The 12,848-nt window shown below is 40.4% G+C and overlaps 1 protein-coding gene across 1 annotated transcript in view; it reads left to right on the top strand.

Moving 5' to 3' along the window:
* The window catches only part of elmo1 (engulfment and cell motility 1 (ced-12 homolog, C. elegans)), a 102,225-nt gene that overhangs the window by 58,761 nt on the left and 30,616 nt on the right, over positions 1-12,848 (top strand). Inside the window, exon 16 of the mRNA XM_030740647.1 lies at positions 302-410. Coding sequence (XP_030596507.1) covers positions 302-410 — 109 coding nt within the window. The remainder of the gene's footprint in view (positions 1-301; positions 411-12,848) is intronic.

Below are 12,848 nucleotides of genomic sequence, written 5' to 3'. Positions count from 1 at the left end.
CCTAAACCCATGCATGTCTTTGGACTGTGGGAGTACCTGGAGAGAACCCATGGAGACACGGGGAGAACATGCAGACTCCACACAGAACCCACGACCTTCTTGCTGTGAGGCAGCAGCACTAACCACTGCACCATCGTGCTGTCCAACACCGAGTTTTTGAAATTAAAATGTTATAATGTATAATCTTGCAGTTGGCAAACCTACAATTGCCATTGTGCTTACCAAAAACATCTTTTTTATAGCCCCGAGGACATATGGTCCTTATTTCCTGTGTGGCTTATTTTACAATCTCTGTTTCTAGATTGTCTTGGAGAACAGCAGTCGAGAAGACAAGCACGAGTGTCCGTTTGGCCGCAGCAGCATCGAGCTGACCAAGATGCTGTGTGAGATTCTGAAAGTGGGCGAGCTCCGTAAGTCGATGTCCGCAAACAGACACACACACACACACACACACACACACACACACACTGAACACTGGACACTGTAGTTCTTAATCTCATTTTGGCTCAGAGAGTGTTTGGTGTGAGAATAGACATGTAAAAAAAAGATGCTTTACATGTAGAGATGCATATAGTTGTGTGCAAGAATACAAACATCCAGACACAAGTACAGACAGCCCCTAACTGTTAAGATGAAAGCAGCCATTATGCTCAGTAATTGTGCTGCCAGGAGTTCATTATTTAGTGATGCACCTCGCCCCCACGGAGCCCCTTTTCAGCCTAATGTGCCGCCTCTGGAAGGCACACAGCGCAGAGAAAGAGACGCTGTGCCTACGTCCACTTAAAATTGATGTGCCCTTTTCATTTGTCTTTACTTGTTTAAATAGCTGAGCTGGTCTCAGTTCCGTTCCAGACTGACCCCTGCTGCTGCCTGTGGGGAGGAAGAAGGCATTTTTAGCTCAGTTTTAAACAGATGTGCCCTTTTCTTCTGCTTATATTTTTTTTTTCTTTTCAGAGGAGTTGACTGCAGTGCAGGGTTTTTTTTATACTCTTGTTTGAAAATTGTCCAGATAAAACTGCCAAACTAGGTTTCAAGACCAGATAAGAAAGTGTGGAAACACTTTTTTTCCTTTTTTCTTTTTTTTAAAAGCATCTTTAAACATATTGTAATTGCCCCGTCTATTTTAAACATACTCTTATCTCTGCCAGACTAAGCTCTAATGCAACATTTCCATGCCTCACTTCCCTCCTTTTTGTCACATTCTGAGCACACACAATGAGTTTAGATATTTTATTTTAACTCTGAAGATGCTGCCTGCTCTGTTTTAGTCCACAAATCACCTGCACACGCAGCCTGACCAGGAGAGATGGGGTGGGTGAGTCGGGGGACCAGTGGTGTATGAAAACATACTGAGCTTTTAGTTTTCCTTATTTCAGTGAGCTCTTTAACTCTACTTCATGTTTGTTTGTGCATCAGTATGTGCATGCTGATTCTTTGCAGCAGCTCACTGGGTTATGTTTATTGTGTGTGTTGTGTTGTTTTTTTTTTTTTTTTCTAAAGCCAAATGTGCTTCACTCCTCGTGCCCTTTAGGCCTTCTTCTCTTAGCAGACTGAAATTCTTCCCTTTAGTCTTTCTTAAAAATATCATTTTGACTCGATTTGTATCAAAATACAGATTAAACAACCAGACTTGTCCCTAAATAGGGGAACATTTTTATCTCTAAGGCTTTTCTAAGCTTGGAGTTGAAGGCTTATGCAACAGTGCTGGATCCCTGGGATGAATGCCAGGCCATCATTATGAACAAAACTTTCTGTTTTTGAGAGACTTGCTTGTTCAGATACAGTCCAATTTCCCCCAAAATTTTGGATTCTCTTTGAAATGTTAGTGTCATGATGCAGGCTTTTGAACTGTGTTCTCATAACAAGCTGGATGGTCCCTCTCTTCTTTAGCCCGAAGGATGCGACTAAGCTGATGATACTGTTATGTTATGACACACAAAAAAAATTCCCCCCAAGGACTGGATGCCCTAGTTGAAGTATAGCAGTGACCTTGACTCGTACTTCTGAGCCTTTCAATCCCCCCGGTGGCTGCATAATGTCCCCTTTATTGAGGGTGCTAGTCTGGGACACTGAACATACATTAATATTTATGATGCGGTATACTGTGTTTATGTATTTGTGAAATAGGAGGGCAGATAAGAATTGGAAAGGTGAACCCATAACCTACAGAGAATGACCGATCTATCTGTGATATTATGCTCTGCTGACATAACGGCACATACACCTGTTTGAAACATGACACGATTGCTTTATACACAAGTTGGGTACACAATTTTAAAAATTATGTAAAGGGAATTAAATAAAACAAAGGCAAACACTGGGGATGGGAGGGAAAAGACAACATTTTGATATATTTTTATTTACTGAGCTCTAAATCTTAATCTTCTCATCCATCTCTGTCAGAGCTCCAGCAAATATTTACCCAGTCTCGCAATCTTTGAACATTGTATGAGTCCTGTCCTTATGGGAGGACGCCACTGTGCCCCAGAGTACTCATAAGCTGCATTGCTTTTCTCCTGTAGTGAGCTAAGTGCATTTTCATACACACCCCATTAGCCCTGCGAATATTAACACACACACTAATGAAAGTATGAGTAGGACAAATGTAACATGGGCCTGGCAGGTGCTTAGGGAGTAACGGCTAGTCATTAATATTGTGTGTGTAGTGCAGCACTTTCCCCAGGGGGGGGATGATGGTGGAGGAGGGAGTCTTGGCTCTGCACTGACATCATTTGGTTGACCTTTCTTTGGAGAAACGGTGAAATACCTGACACTAATGAGGATGTTGGAACTTGTGTCTGTTTCTCTTTTTATCAGCTTTGATAGTGTGGTATTTAAGTCAGGAAACCATTGTGCGTTGTTTCAACAATAACTTGAAATGTAGCAGTTTTTTACTGCTGGGGGGGGGGCATTCTGTCTGTTTCCTGTTCAGTACACAAACGTATAGAGTTATATTTGTGTGAAAAGTGGCACACAAGATAAAACATGATTTCATTTCACAGGCGCAGGCATGCATTGCCACTCAGTTGTGTGTGTGTGTGTGTGTGTAGTCACACACACAACTCGGTTTCCCTTGCATGTAAATTCCACAACCTGCACACGTAGAACTCAGCAGCCAGAGTGGGGAAAAAAAAAAAAGAAGCCATCACATGCATGACATTGCCTTCTTGGTGAGCACTGCAGCAGATTCACGCTCTCGCACGCAGCGCTGCTCTCAAAGCTGAATGGAGGGCGGAGCCTTAAAGGCCCTAACGTGATTGGTTGCTTTCATGCAAAATTGGAAGATTAACTGGTGAGTGTGACATGTTTCTGTCAAAAGTCTGGATAATTAGATGAATGGGCTTCAGATTTTTAGTGCTGCCTCGCATGCTATTGTCAAGATGAATTATAAATGTTTGTAAAAACCTCATTGATCTGATAACTTTTCATGTAGCACCATCACCAGAGTGTAAATTTGCCCAGTACTTTGATGAAAGACTGGAAAACCTGAAGCCATATAGTATTAGTTGCTTTTTGTATTTTGCCATCCATCTACATGGTAGCACTTTTATATGTAGCTAAGTATGCTTCTTAGCTATTTTGTCATTCATCTCAAAGCACCACTCTGGCTGCTATAAGCAGAGTCTCACCAGAGCTGCTGGAACTTCTGCATCTATCACTGTAAAAAAAAAGTAACTTAAATTTAAATGTTCTTGTGAATAATGTTCTGCACATACAGTCAGTGCTGCAGAGAATGAATAAGAAATTGATATACTGAGGAGGTTGTGTTCTCTAAAACTTTGATGCCGCCGAGCAACACAGTGATGCAAAGCTGCAAAATCTCTTTAAAGCAAAACAGGAAAAAAATGTTACCTTTTTTTAAAAAAAAAAAAAAAAAAAAAGTCCTTTTCCTGCTCTATATTCCTTTGTGGATAAAGGCAGAAGAAAGAGACAGTGGATTAATGGTGACAGCGGTGACGTCTTTGTGGCTCATTTGCTCTCTCCATCTGTGTGAAATGCAAGTATGGCTCTAGCACGCAGACACTCTCTTCTTGTTTTCTCACGAGGATGAAGCACTGAGGGATTCTGGATTTGCCGGGGCCTGATCAAGTTGCCTTTCTTCCCCACTCGCCTCTTGAAGCTCTTTCTTTCTAACTACATTTTTCTCACTTTTCTCTATCTTCGTTCTTGCTTTCATGCATGTTCTTTTTTTTTTTTCTTTTCTTTTCTTTTTTTTTTTTTGTCCCTCTCCGTGGGTCTGAAGAACATCTGTCCTGCACAGACTTGTAATCCTTTGTCATGCTTTTATGGTCCGAGTTGCTCTATTTCTCTATCCCAAGAATTTGACAAAAATGGCACAAGCACACCAACAAGTAGCATTATACAATTTTCTGAAAGAAATACCAAATATCCACTCAAGAATCTGCAACAATATTTTTCTCAGGGCTTGTTCAGGTTAACAGACTTTCTTCCTTTCTGTTCTTTTATTCAATGCTGCCCTTGTTTTGCGATGTTATTGCATTTTTCCCTTTGTTGCTGTTGTTGAGATATCACTGTGCATATTTGGTCTGCACAAAGCAGGCGAGCTTGTGTCAGTGCTGAAAGATCCTACATAATTCATAACAGCAGGTGTCACTCTCTGTCCTGCCTGCCAGTTTCCTCTCTCTCTCTCAGTTACCTCCATTAATACATACCTGTTCTATGTCTATTTCTCAATTTCTGATGCCCTGCTTCGGATCCTAAAAGATTAATTGCCCCATGATGTTTCTGCTGGAACACGGGGCTTAATGGAATCTGCGTCTTTCAGGCGCCAAGCCATGACTTCTCTGACTCTCCCCGTTAAAGCCGGCCCATGGAATATTTATGAAGTTATTTAGAACAGGACAAGCACGGTGAGTAATGGCCCTGCTTGCTGATTCACGGTGTGTCGTCTCTGTGCTGAGATGGAGAGCTGGGTGGTGAGGCATGGCAGGTCCAGGTAGGATGCGTGCATGCTAGCAGACAAAAACATGAGACATCAAAAAGAGACCAAACCCCATTTATAAGAACACACGCACACATACACACACAGAGAGGCAGACTGGAAGTCACATGATGTTCTTTAGGTTTGTAGCTGCATCTTTCTTTAGAAAGCCATCAGCCAAGGTGAGAACAAAGGGCCATGTTCACCACCATGGTCAAGCCCACTGTACATTTCAGCACATGAGCAGCATCACAATAAGGAATATTTAGATTGAAATTCTGTTAATGCAGTTTGGTTATTTATATTGCCTCCTCTCGAGGGTGCGGTGCTAATGTGCATATCTTCCTTTTTAGCTGGTTAGTTATGAGCATTACATCAAAAAAAGATTAAGGTTTTCTGTTGCTCTTAGGCATTTAGGTGCATTTTAACAAATCAAAGTTTTACACATTTATAAATATGTTTGGGGGTGTTTTATACCTTTTTATCAGTTGAGAGATCAGGGATCAGATACAAGTGGAAAGAGAGGTGAAAATGAAAGTGAACAATATGGTCTGTTGGTTCTCAAAGTTAAAAGTACTTAAAGACAAAACCTGTCTCCACATTTCACTACTATAACTCTGTATCTGTTACTTTTGAGGAAAAACTTATAATACCGTTCAGTTATTTGTACCACCTCCTAATATTATAAGAAACTCTACAACCTCAATAATTCAATCTGAGCCTGCAACTTTTTTAGGTGACACTGGTCAAGAGAGAGTAATCTTGCCGGCAGTGTTGTGATGTGTATGGTTAGTTGTCAAAGGTTTGTGTCTGAAGGTTGTGTGTATGTAGTATGTCCAAACCCAGCAGGTGACTCGGAGTCATCCAAACTCATTAACCTCCCCTGCTGTTACCCATAAAAACAGCACACATACACTGTCTCGCTCTCTCTGTCTCACACACACACAGTCTCTCACACTCTCTCTCTCTCTCTCTCTCTCACACACACACTCTGTCACACTCTCTCTCACACACACACAACCCTTGAGAATTACCACCGTGTCAGATTAAAAGGCTGCTGTGTGTTTGGACTGGTCCACAGTGTGGCACTGGGGTGTAGTTTTTTGCACACACTCACAGCCTTGATTGAAATGGATTGTCATGTTGGGGCATGCAGTCATACATTCATGCAGAAGCGTAAATAGCAGCCACAAATGTCATATCTCACACTCTCAGGCTTTGTAGTATGGGCACCAGTCTGTTTCAAAAAGAAATAAAAAGTTTTACAGCTTTAAAATGTGTTTAATTGTGGATTTGATTGTTTTATATGGTTCATTAGTGTCTGTAGTTGCGATCTTGCTATCTTTACCTGAACTCATTTCTATCTGTAAGCACATCTGAGGGATGGACGTGCGTTATGCACCATGTAATACCTAAAACAGTAAAACAAGCACACAGGACACATTGTGAAGTGTCACTTTCTCAACTAAAAGCTTAGGAATGAAATTCTACTTCCTCTTCCTGTTTCACATCTGTGGAGAAACCTACACACCATAAGAGCAATAAAGTCACAACAAATATTCAACAAACGTATGTGTTTACTTCAGGAAATCATATCAGACTAGAATAAGCACAAACTTGCCACCAGTAAATTGCCCTAGAAGAATCTATGACTCAGCTTACAAGGTATTTATTTTTATCATATGTTTCTTACATTCTCGATATTCCTTATTCTTAAGATATTTTGTAGCGCCTAACAGCAGAGTTTGCTCTGCAGGATTGATTTGAGACCTTTGGATTATATTTTCCAACATAAAACTTGTTAACCAGCGTGAGTCCAGGCACGTGCAGCTGCAGTTAACGTCCACCTTTTCAGGCTGCAGGGAGTGAGGATTTCAGAAGCAATCGATTTTGAGTCATTTCACTTTGATAACATTAATCACACTTCTGATCCAGTGAGGCGCTTTTCTTCATACACTGACAAGTCAATACGTTATCCAGTAATTAATAGGATTCATTAGCAGTTCCTTAAGGGTAAAATATGACTTTTTTTATTTTAAATAACTCACTGTGCTCATAGCTGACCATGCACAGTTTTGAGAAATGAAGGGAAGGCAGGCTGCATTATAGTGCGTTAATGTTGCTTTTCAGGATATCTATGTTGTCCTGTCTTCTCCAATATCAAATATTAAAATGCACTAACATTAAGTGTTAGCTGTGCATTGACGCAAAAGCTGATCCCTCATTAAATCAAGGTTATCGCTGCAAGCCCTCTTTTTATAATTCTCCCTCAATGAAATGGAGGCAAAGGAGATGATGGCAGGAGGAGGTAAAGGCCAAGTGCAGAAATCCAAGTATCCCTGGAGTCATGATATGAGGATCTATTTGGCAGTCAGCAGCCACTTCCCATAGTTGTAAGTTGCAGGGTTGTGATGACGGACTGGGCGGGGGGGTTCACTTCATAGCCTCAGGCATACACCAGTAAAAGGTTTGTAAATTTGAGAGCACAAACAACAACAAACTTGACAGATGGGTGCTTGAGAATCTCAATTTTTGAGCATCACAGGCATTTTCCAGAAACTCCGGTCCCCTGTCTGCTCTCAGCATGCCTTGATAGACTGAAGTGGGTTCAGTGGATGAAACATAAGCAAGCCTATGCCAGCGCTGGTCTAATTTTGCTTGTATGTTTTTGCGCTCGGAGGTCCTTGGATGTAATTTACCATCAAACTCTCCCCAAAACCATGCTCTCAACAATCTGTTTCCCCAAAAGACCTCTTACTGGCAAGGCTGTCGAGGGTGAAATCAGACAATACAAAATCACTGAGGTCTAACATCTTTAAATAGACGCACATAAAAACACAAAAAAGATAGTTGCTTTGGAAGCTGAGAGTTTTGAATAGGACGCTGTTAAAACGCCAAGAAACATAAATAAGTAAATATTTTTTTGGTCAGTCTTGTGTGCATAATATCTGTGTGTGACTTTGCAGTGTGTAATTCTGCACATTCCATACATGCAGTATGTGTTTGTGTGCATACTGTACTTCTGCACAAGCACATATGTGCGTGAAAGCTGGATAATTTTCTGTTTTGCAATGATTAACAAACAATTCTGTTTTTTTGCTTCATTCGGGCCGACTCACAGATTGTGTGTTTGTTTGCGTAAGCATGACTCACACCATCTGAGATATTCCTTCAGAAGAATCTGGCACGAGGCATAATATAGTGCGTGGTTTAGCCCCCATATTTGATACATTAAGATATAAGTAGTGTTTAGTACATTTAATAAATGTAACCTGGGCATGGCAGACTCACAAAACTCACAGCTAGATGCAGCCCTTATTGTAGCTGAGAAAGGAAGTCTGTGTAAGCAGATGCTGCTAAATTTGCTGGATTTTTGTCTCAGTCCACAGCACTGATGGATTCACTACATGCCTCCCTCCGTCTCATTTTCCTTTCTCTCCATCTGTTACCCTTCTGTCCTTTGCTCTTCCTCTGTCCTCTAATGCGTCCTGACCATTGTGAGCGACTCCACATTCTAAAGTGGTTTTGTTATGTAAATAGAAGCCACAGAGTTTCAAGGCTTTGGCTTTTCCCTCTTTTCATCCTTATCTAATCTGTGTTCCTCCCTAAAATGACACAGTAGTTGTTGTAAGGAGATTCAAAATAAAACAAATGTAATATTTTGAACAAATGGTTTCCATTAGTGTCTTGCAGCTTTTGCGCTGCCTCTTATTTGATCTTACATTCCAAAGCGGAGCCTTGGACCAGCGACCCCCTTTCTGCTGGCATTCTTATTTAATGATCATTAGTTTCATGATTGAGATGCTTTAATTAGAGCAGAGCAAGTGCAACCCATCTGCCTTGCTGGTCTGGCCCAGATACTGTAAAGTGTTTATTGTTATTTCACATAGATTCAATCCTCAAAAACTCATTGACCGTGCATTTGAATACGACACACTGACCCTATAACATTTGGTAGTGTTTTAACAAGGTTGTAGGATAATTAAAATCCCCGCTGAATTCTAGTAGCAGTCTAGCACTGAAGATGTTTCTGGCACTGCTAGGCAATTTGATGGCTGCTTTGCTGACCAAAAACATCTCTTTGTTCTCTCTCACATTAATAGAACTTAATATTGGATACCAAAGTTTTAAGATTTCAGGCTTTTGGCAGATGGATCTACAAAATCTCTCTCTTTAGATCAAGTGTATTAGTAGAAACACCAGTAAATAGATTTTGCTTTGAGGTAAATAGACTGAGGTTAAGCCATTGCTTGTGTCGATTTAGCAACACTGTGTTGTTATTTGCTATAGAAATACACAGTCAGCCTGCTAAGTCATGCAGCCAGCTGCGGCTTGCATCTCTGTGTACCTGCTGCCTTGGCATCCTGTTCACTCACGCAAACGGTGACTGGACCAGAAAGATGATGCTGACGCTGCTCGCTGGACACACACACACACATATGCACACACACACACACACACACACACACACACTATCCTCTCATCACAGTTGGACATGAGGCCATGCTGGTATTGTAATTAGAGTGGGGATGACACTTTTCACTGTGTATTCATCATGTGGCATAGCTGCAAGGTGACTCTGAGGGTTGTTTTGCTTACTTCGTGCATGCTCACAGACACACATGCATACAAACAAATACACAGCAGACCTTGACAGATGTCAGGATGGCATTCAACCTCTGTCTTCCTCTCACACATGCACAGAGATGTGCACTCACTCTAACACACATGCTTAGTCACCTCCCTCATGTCCACGACTCATCTGTTTGGTCGCCAGTTGAGTAATTAGCTTTCAGTCGATGTCACCGAGTCCTCAGAGCATTCACGTTGAATGGACTCTGATAACGTGACGGGTGACAGCTGCATTCACGCACAGACACACACATACACTATCCACTTCAGGAATGTGACAGTGACCCTTTGAAAGTGGCCCACGTCCCAGAAGATGGATGAAAGGAGAGGAGAACTGTCTGAGCCCCCTGAGTGGCCTCATCTTCATGATTAAATTTGTTGATGTCGTGGAACATCGCTGTACTGATGTGTCTAATTTATGTCTGCAGCCAATGGCTTTGAACTCCTCTCTGCTGACAGAACTTTCACATCCTAGCAGTCAGGCCATGATCATGAGCTAACCGAAGCAGTTAAAAAAAAAAAAAAAAGGTTTTCATCAGCCCTTAAGTTGTGATTCTGAGTCATAAGTTTTACAATATTTTATAATATTGTTTTCCTTTTGGTGAAAAGAACTATATAAGTATCAACACAATTCTTTAGTGCTATAGCAAGAAATGCTTATAAGTTTGTTTTGGTTTTTCTGTGGTTTTTTTTTTTTTTTTGTTTTTTTTTTAATGTAATTTGAAAGTTCAATTTACAGTTTTTATTGTACATATTGGCTGAGAGCTATCGCTGTCTCTTCATTTATCTGGATAAGATCAGAGCTGTATAGAAGCCTCCTCATAAGCTGCAGAGCTCCTTGTTTTTCATCTCACAACTATGGCTGTTTGTTTGGGATCACTGTCTGTCTGCCAGATGTTCCCATCCTTCAGATATTAATAAGGGCCTAAAGCTTTTGCACGGCACCGCACATTTCTGTTTTGTTTTTCCAAATCACAATAATTTCAAGACCTTACATTTAGCCTTTGATGGCTGATTTATTTATTTATTTTTAAGCTCATCCAGCTGAAGGCCCAATGAGCTTATGTGATGGCAAGCTGTCCACCTGTCCCGCCACAATTCACAATAATCGCTGCTCCTCCTACAGTATTGGTCAGAATTTAATCAGACTGGCACACATTGATTAGCTAATGGGTGTTTTTTTGGACACATTTCCATTTTCACAAGAATTGCACATCTTTGGGATTTCAGTTGACTGGAAAAACAGATTTATGGGCAGTGATTGAAAGTTGGAGCCAAAACTTAAACTAAAAAAAAAAACAAAAAACAGAATATACTATGTGTTGTATTCAGGTTGTTGTGTACTGGTGTTTGCTAATGCTCCAAGCAGGAAAAAAAACAGACTTTATGACATCAGTGATGTGTCACTACAAAGACAGCCGTTAGTGCCATCAAAGCTGCTCTTTCATCATTTTGTGTTGACAAATAATGAAAAAAGTATTGAGCCAATTTTGCGCTGACCAATGTGAGCATATGGTCAAATATAATTTAAATGAGCCATTATAGTGTCCTGTTACTTACTCTGAGTGGTACAGACACTGAACATCTGTATATGCAGATGGATGAAGCGCATACAGGACAACGAATACTCATTAGAGCTGGGTAATAATATCACTCCAAATGTCTGCTGTGGACCCATATGGCTGTCCAAAAAGAGTCGTAAATTGTGACTTCTTTAGCTGAGTAAGAGTTCACTGCTACCCTGCTGTTTCAGGCTGTTTTAGACAGCTGCAAGCAGAGTTCAGTATGTGTGTATGAGTGTTGAATGATGTGTGAGTCTGTACTCATCCACCACTTTTTTTTTATGTAGTTTTTGTTTTTGCACTAATAGTGTTATGGAAAAAGACCAGAAGAGTGATTTGGTAGATTAGAGATTAACTGTAGGGAAGCTGTTGCTGTAATTGCACTGAACTTTATTTGTTTTACTTTTTTATCTTAATTTAACCCTGAACTTGAGCATTTTGGCCGTCACCCTCTTGGTTTATTGAAGCTACACATCACGAGCAACAGGTGGTTCAGACTACTGCCAGAAACAAAGGGCAGTGCTAACTTATTAAGTTAGAGACTTGTCAGTCACAAGGTATGACCAGCCTAAAAAAAAGTACCCTTTATGGTCGATTTAACTTGAAACCAGCAATTGAGGTAAAAACTCATTAGGAAAGTGTTTACTGAGGTCATAATTCAAGTGAGAAGTAGAATTCATTTTCTTATAGACTTCAATACAATTGGACTGCAACCAGAAGAATGCAGGACTAAGGCGTTTCCACTTTGTCTTCACTTTCCAAACCTGGAGGTTTGCAGCCATCTGTGTCTCCAGTCAAAAGTCAGATGCTGAAATATTAATTTTTCACATTGCAGTCTCCGATTTCTGTTGAGAGTAGTTTTATTTTATATTGTGCTAATTCATTTGCTCAGGGCAAAACAATACTGTATGCGATTTAAAAAAATACATTTTTTTATCATATACAAGCCTAATTTCAGTCTTTGCTCTAGGTTTATATATATATATATATATATATATATATATATACACAACTCATCATATCACAGCTAAAAACAGTAAGTCTTACAGTAAAATACCTTAAAGTATTTCAGTAGCCATTCTAAATCTCATTTAAAAGTTTATTGCATGACACTGCAGGGCTTCTCTTTTAGAAGGGCATTATTAAGAGGTAGCTCCATTCACAAGTAGTCCTTAATGTCAGGTCAGTAATGACAGTCTGTGCACTGAAAGAAGTTTTCTAATGGGTCCCTCTTGGCATGCACACAGGATGATGTCTGTCAGCCTCAAAATCGAGGTCATGCTGATGATTTGAGATGAACAGTAACACGGAGCTGCATGCTTCTTTTTTTCCTTCAGTACAGACCTTTGATTCACCTACATCGATTTTAGAAGCGTAGCCCCATACGTCAGAATAACAGGTGTTACAGTTTTATTACGTAGATATTTTCATTTCATTATTGTGTTATAGCGATGCCTCAGTGTCACTCAGAAAAATGCTAAAGCACAGCTCTGGTTAGCCCTCCCACCAAAAAAAAAGGTACATTAAGGCTACTAAGGCTTAAAGCTCTAGTTACCTAATCATGGTAACATGACTTTGCACTCACACAGTTCCATCTCCATTCAGGTGGATAATTTTAAGTGCCTTTGTGCAGTGCTGAGAATGATTCAGTGGCATTTCAGCTTGTTGAAGAAAGGGTAGTACTAAATTGTTCATCCTTTCCTTCCATATGA

Source organism: Archocentrus centrarchus, chromosome 11 (assembly GCF_007364275.1).
Source record: "Archocentrus centrarchus isolate MPI-CPG fArcCen1 chromosome 11, fArcCen1, whole genome shotgun sequence".
NCBI classification, from domain to species: domain Eukaryota; kingdom Metazoa; phylum Chordata; class Actinopteri; order Cichliformes; family Cichlidae; genus Archocentrus; species Archocentrus centrarchus.
This window is presented reverse-complemented; position numbering and strand designations above follow the sequence as displayed.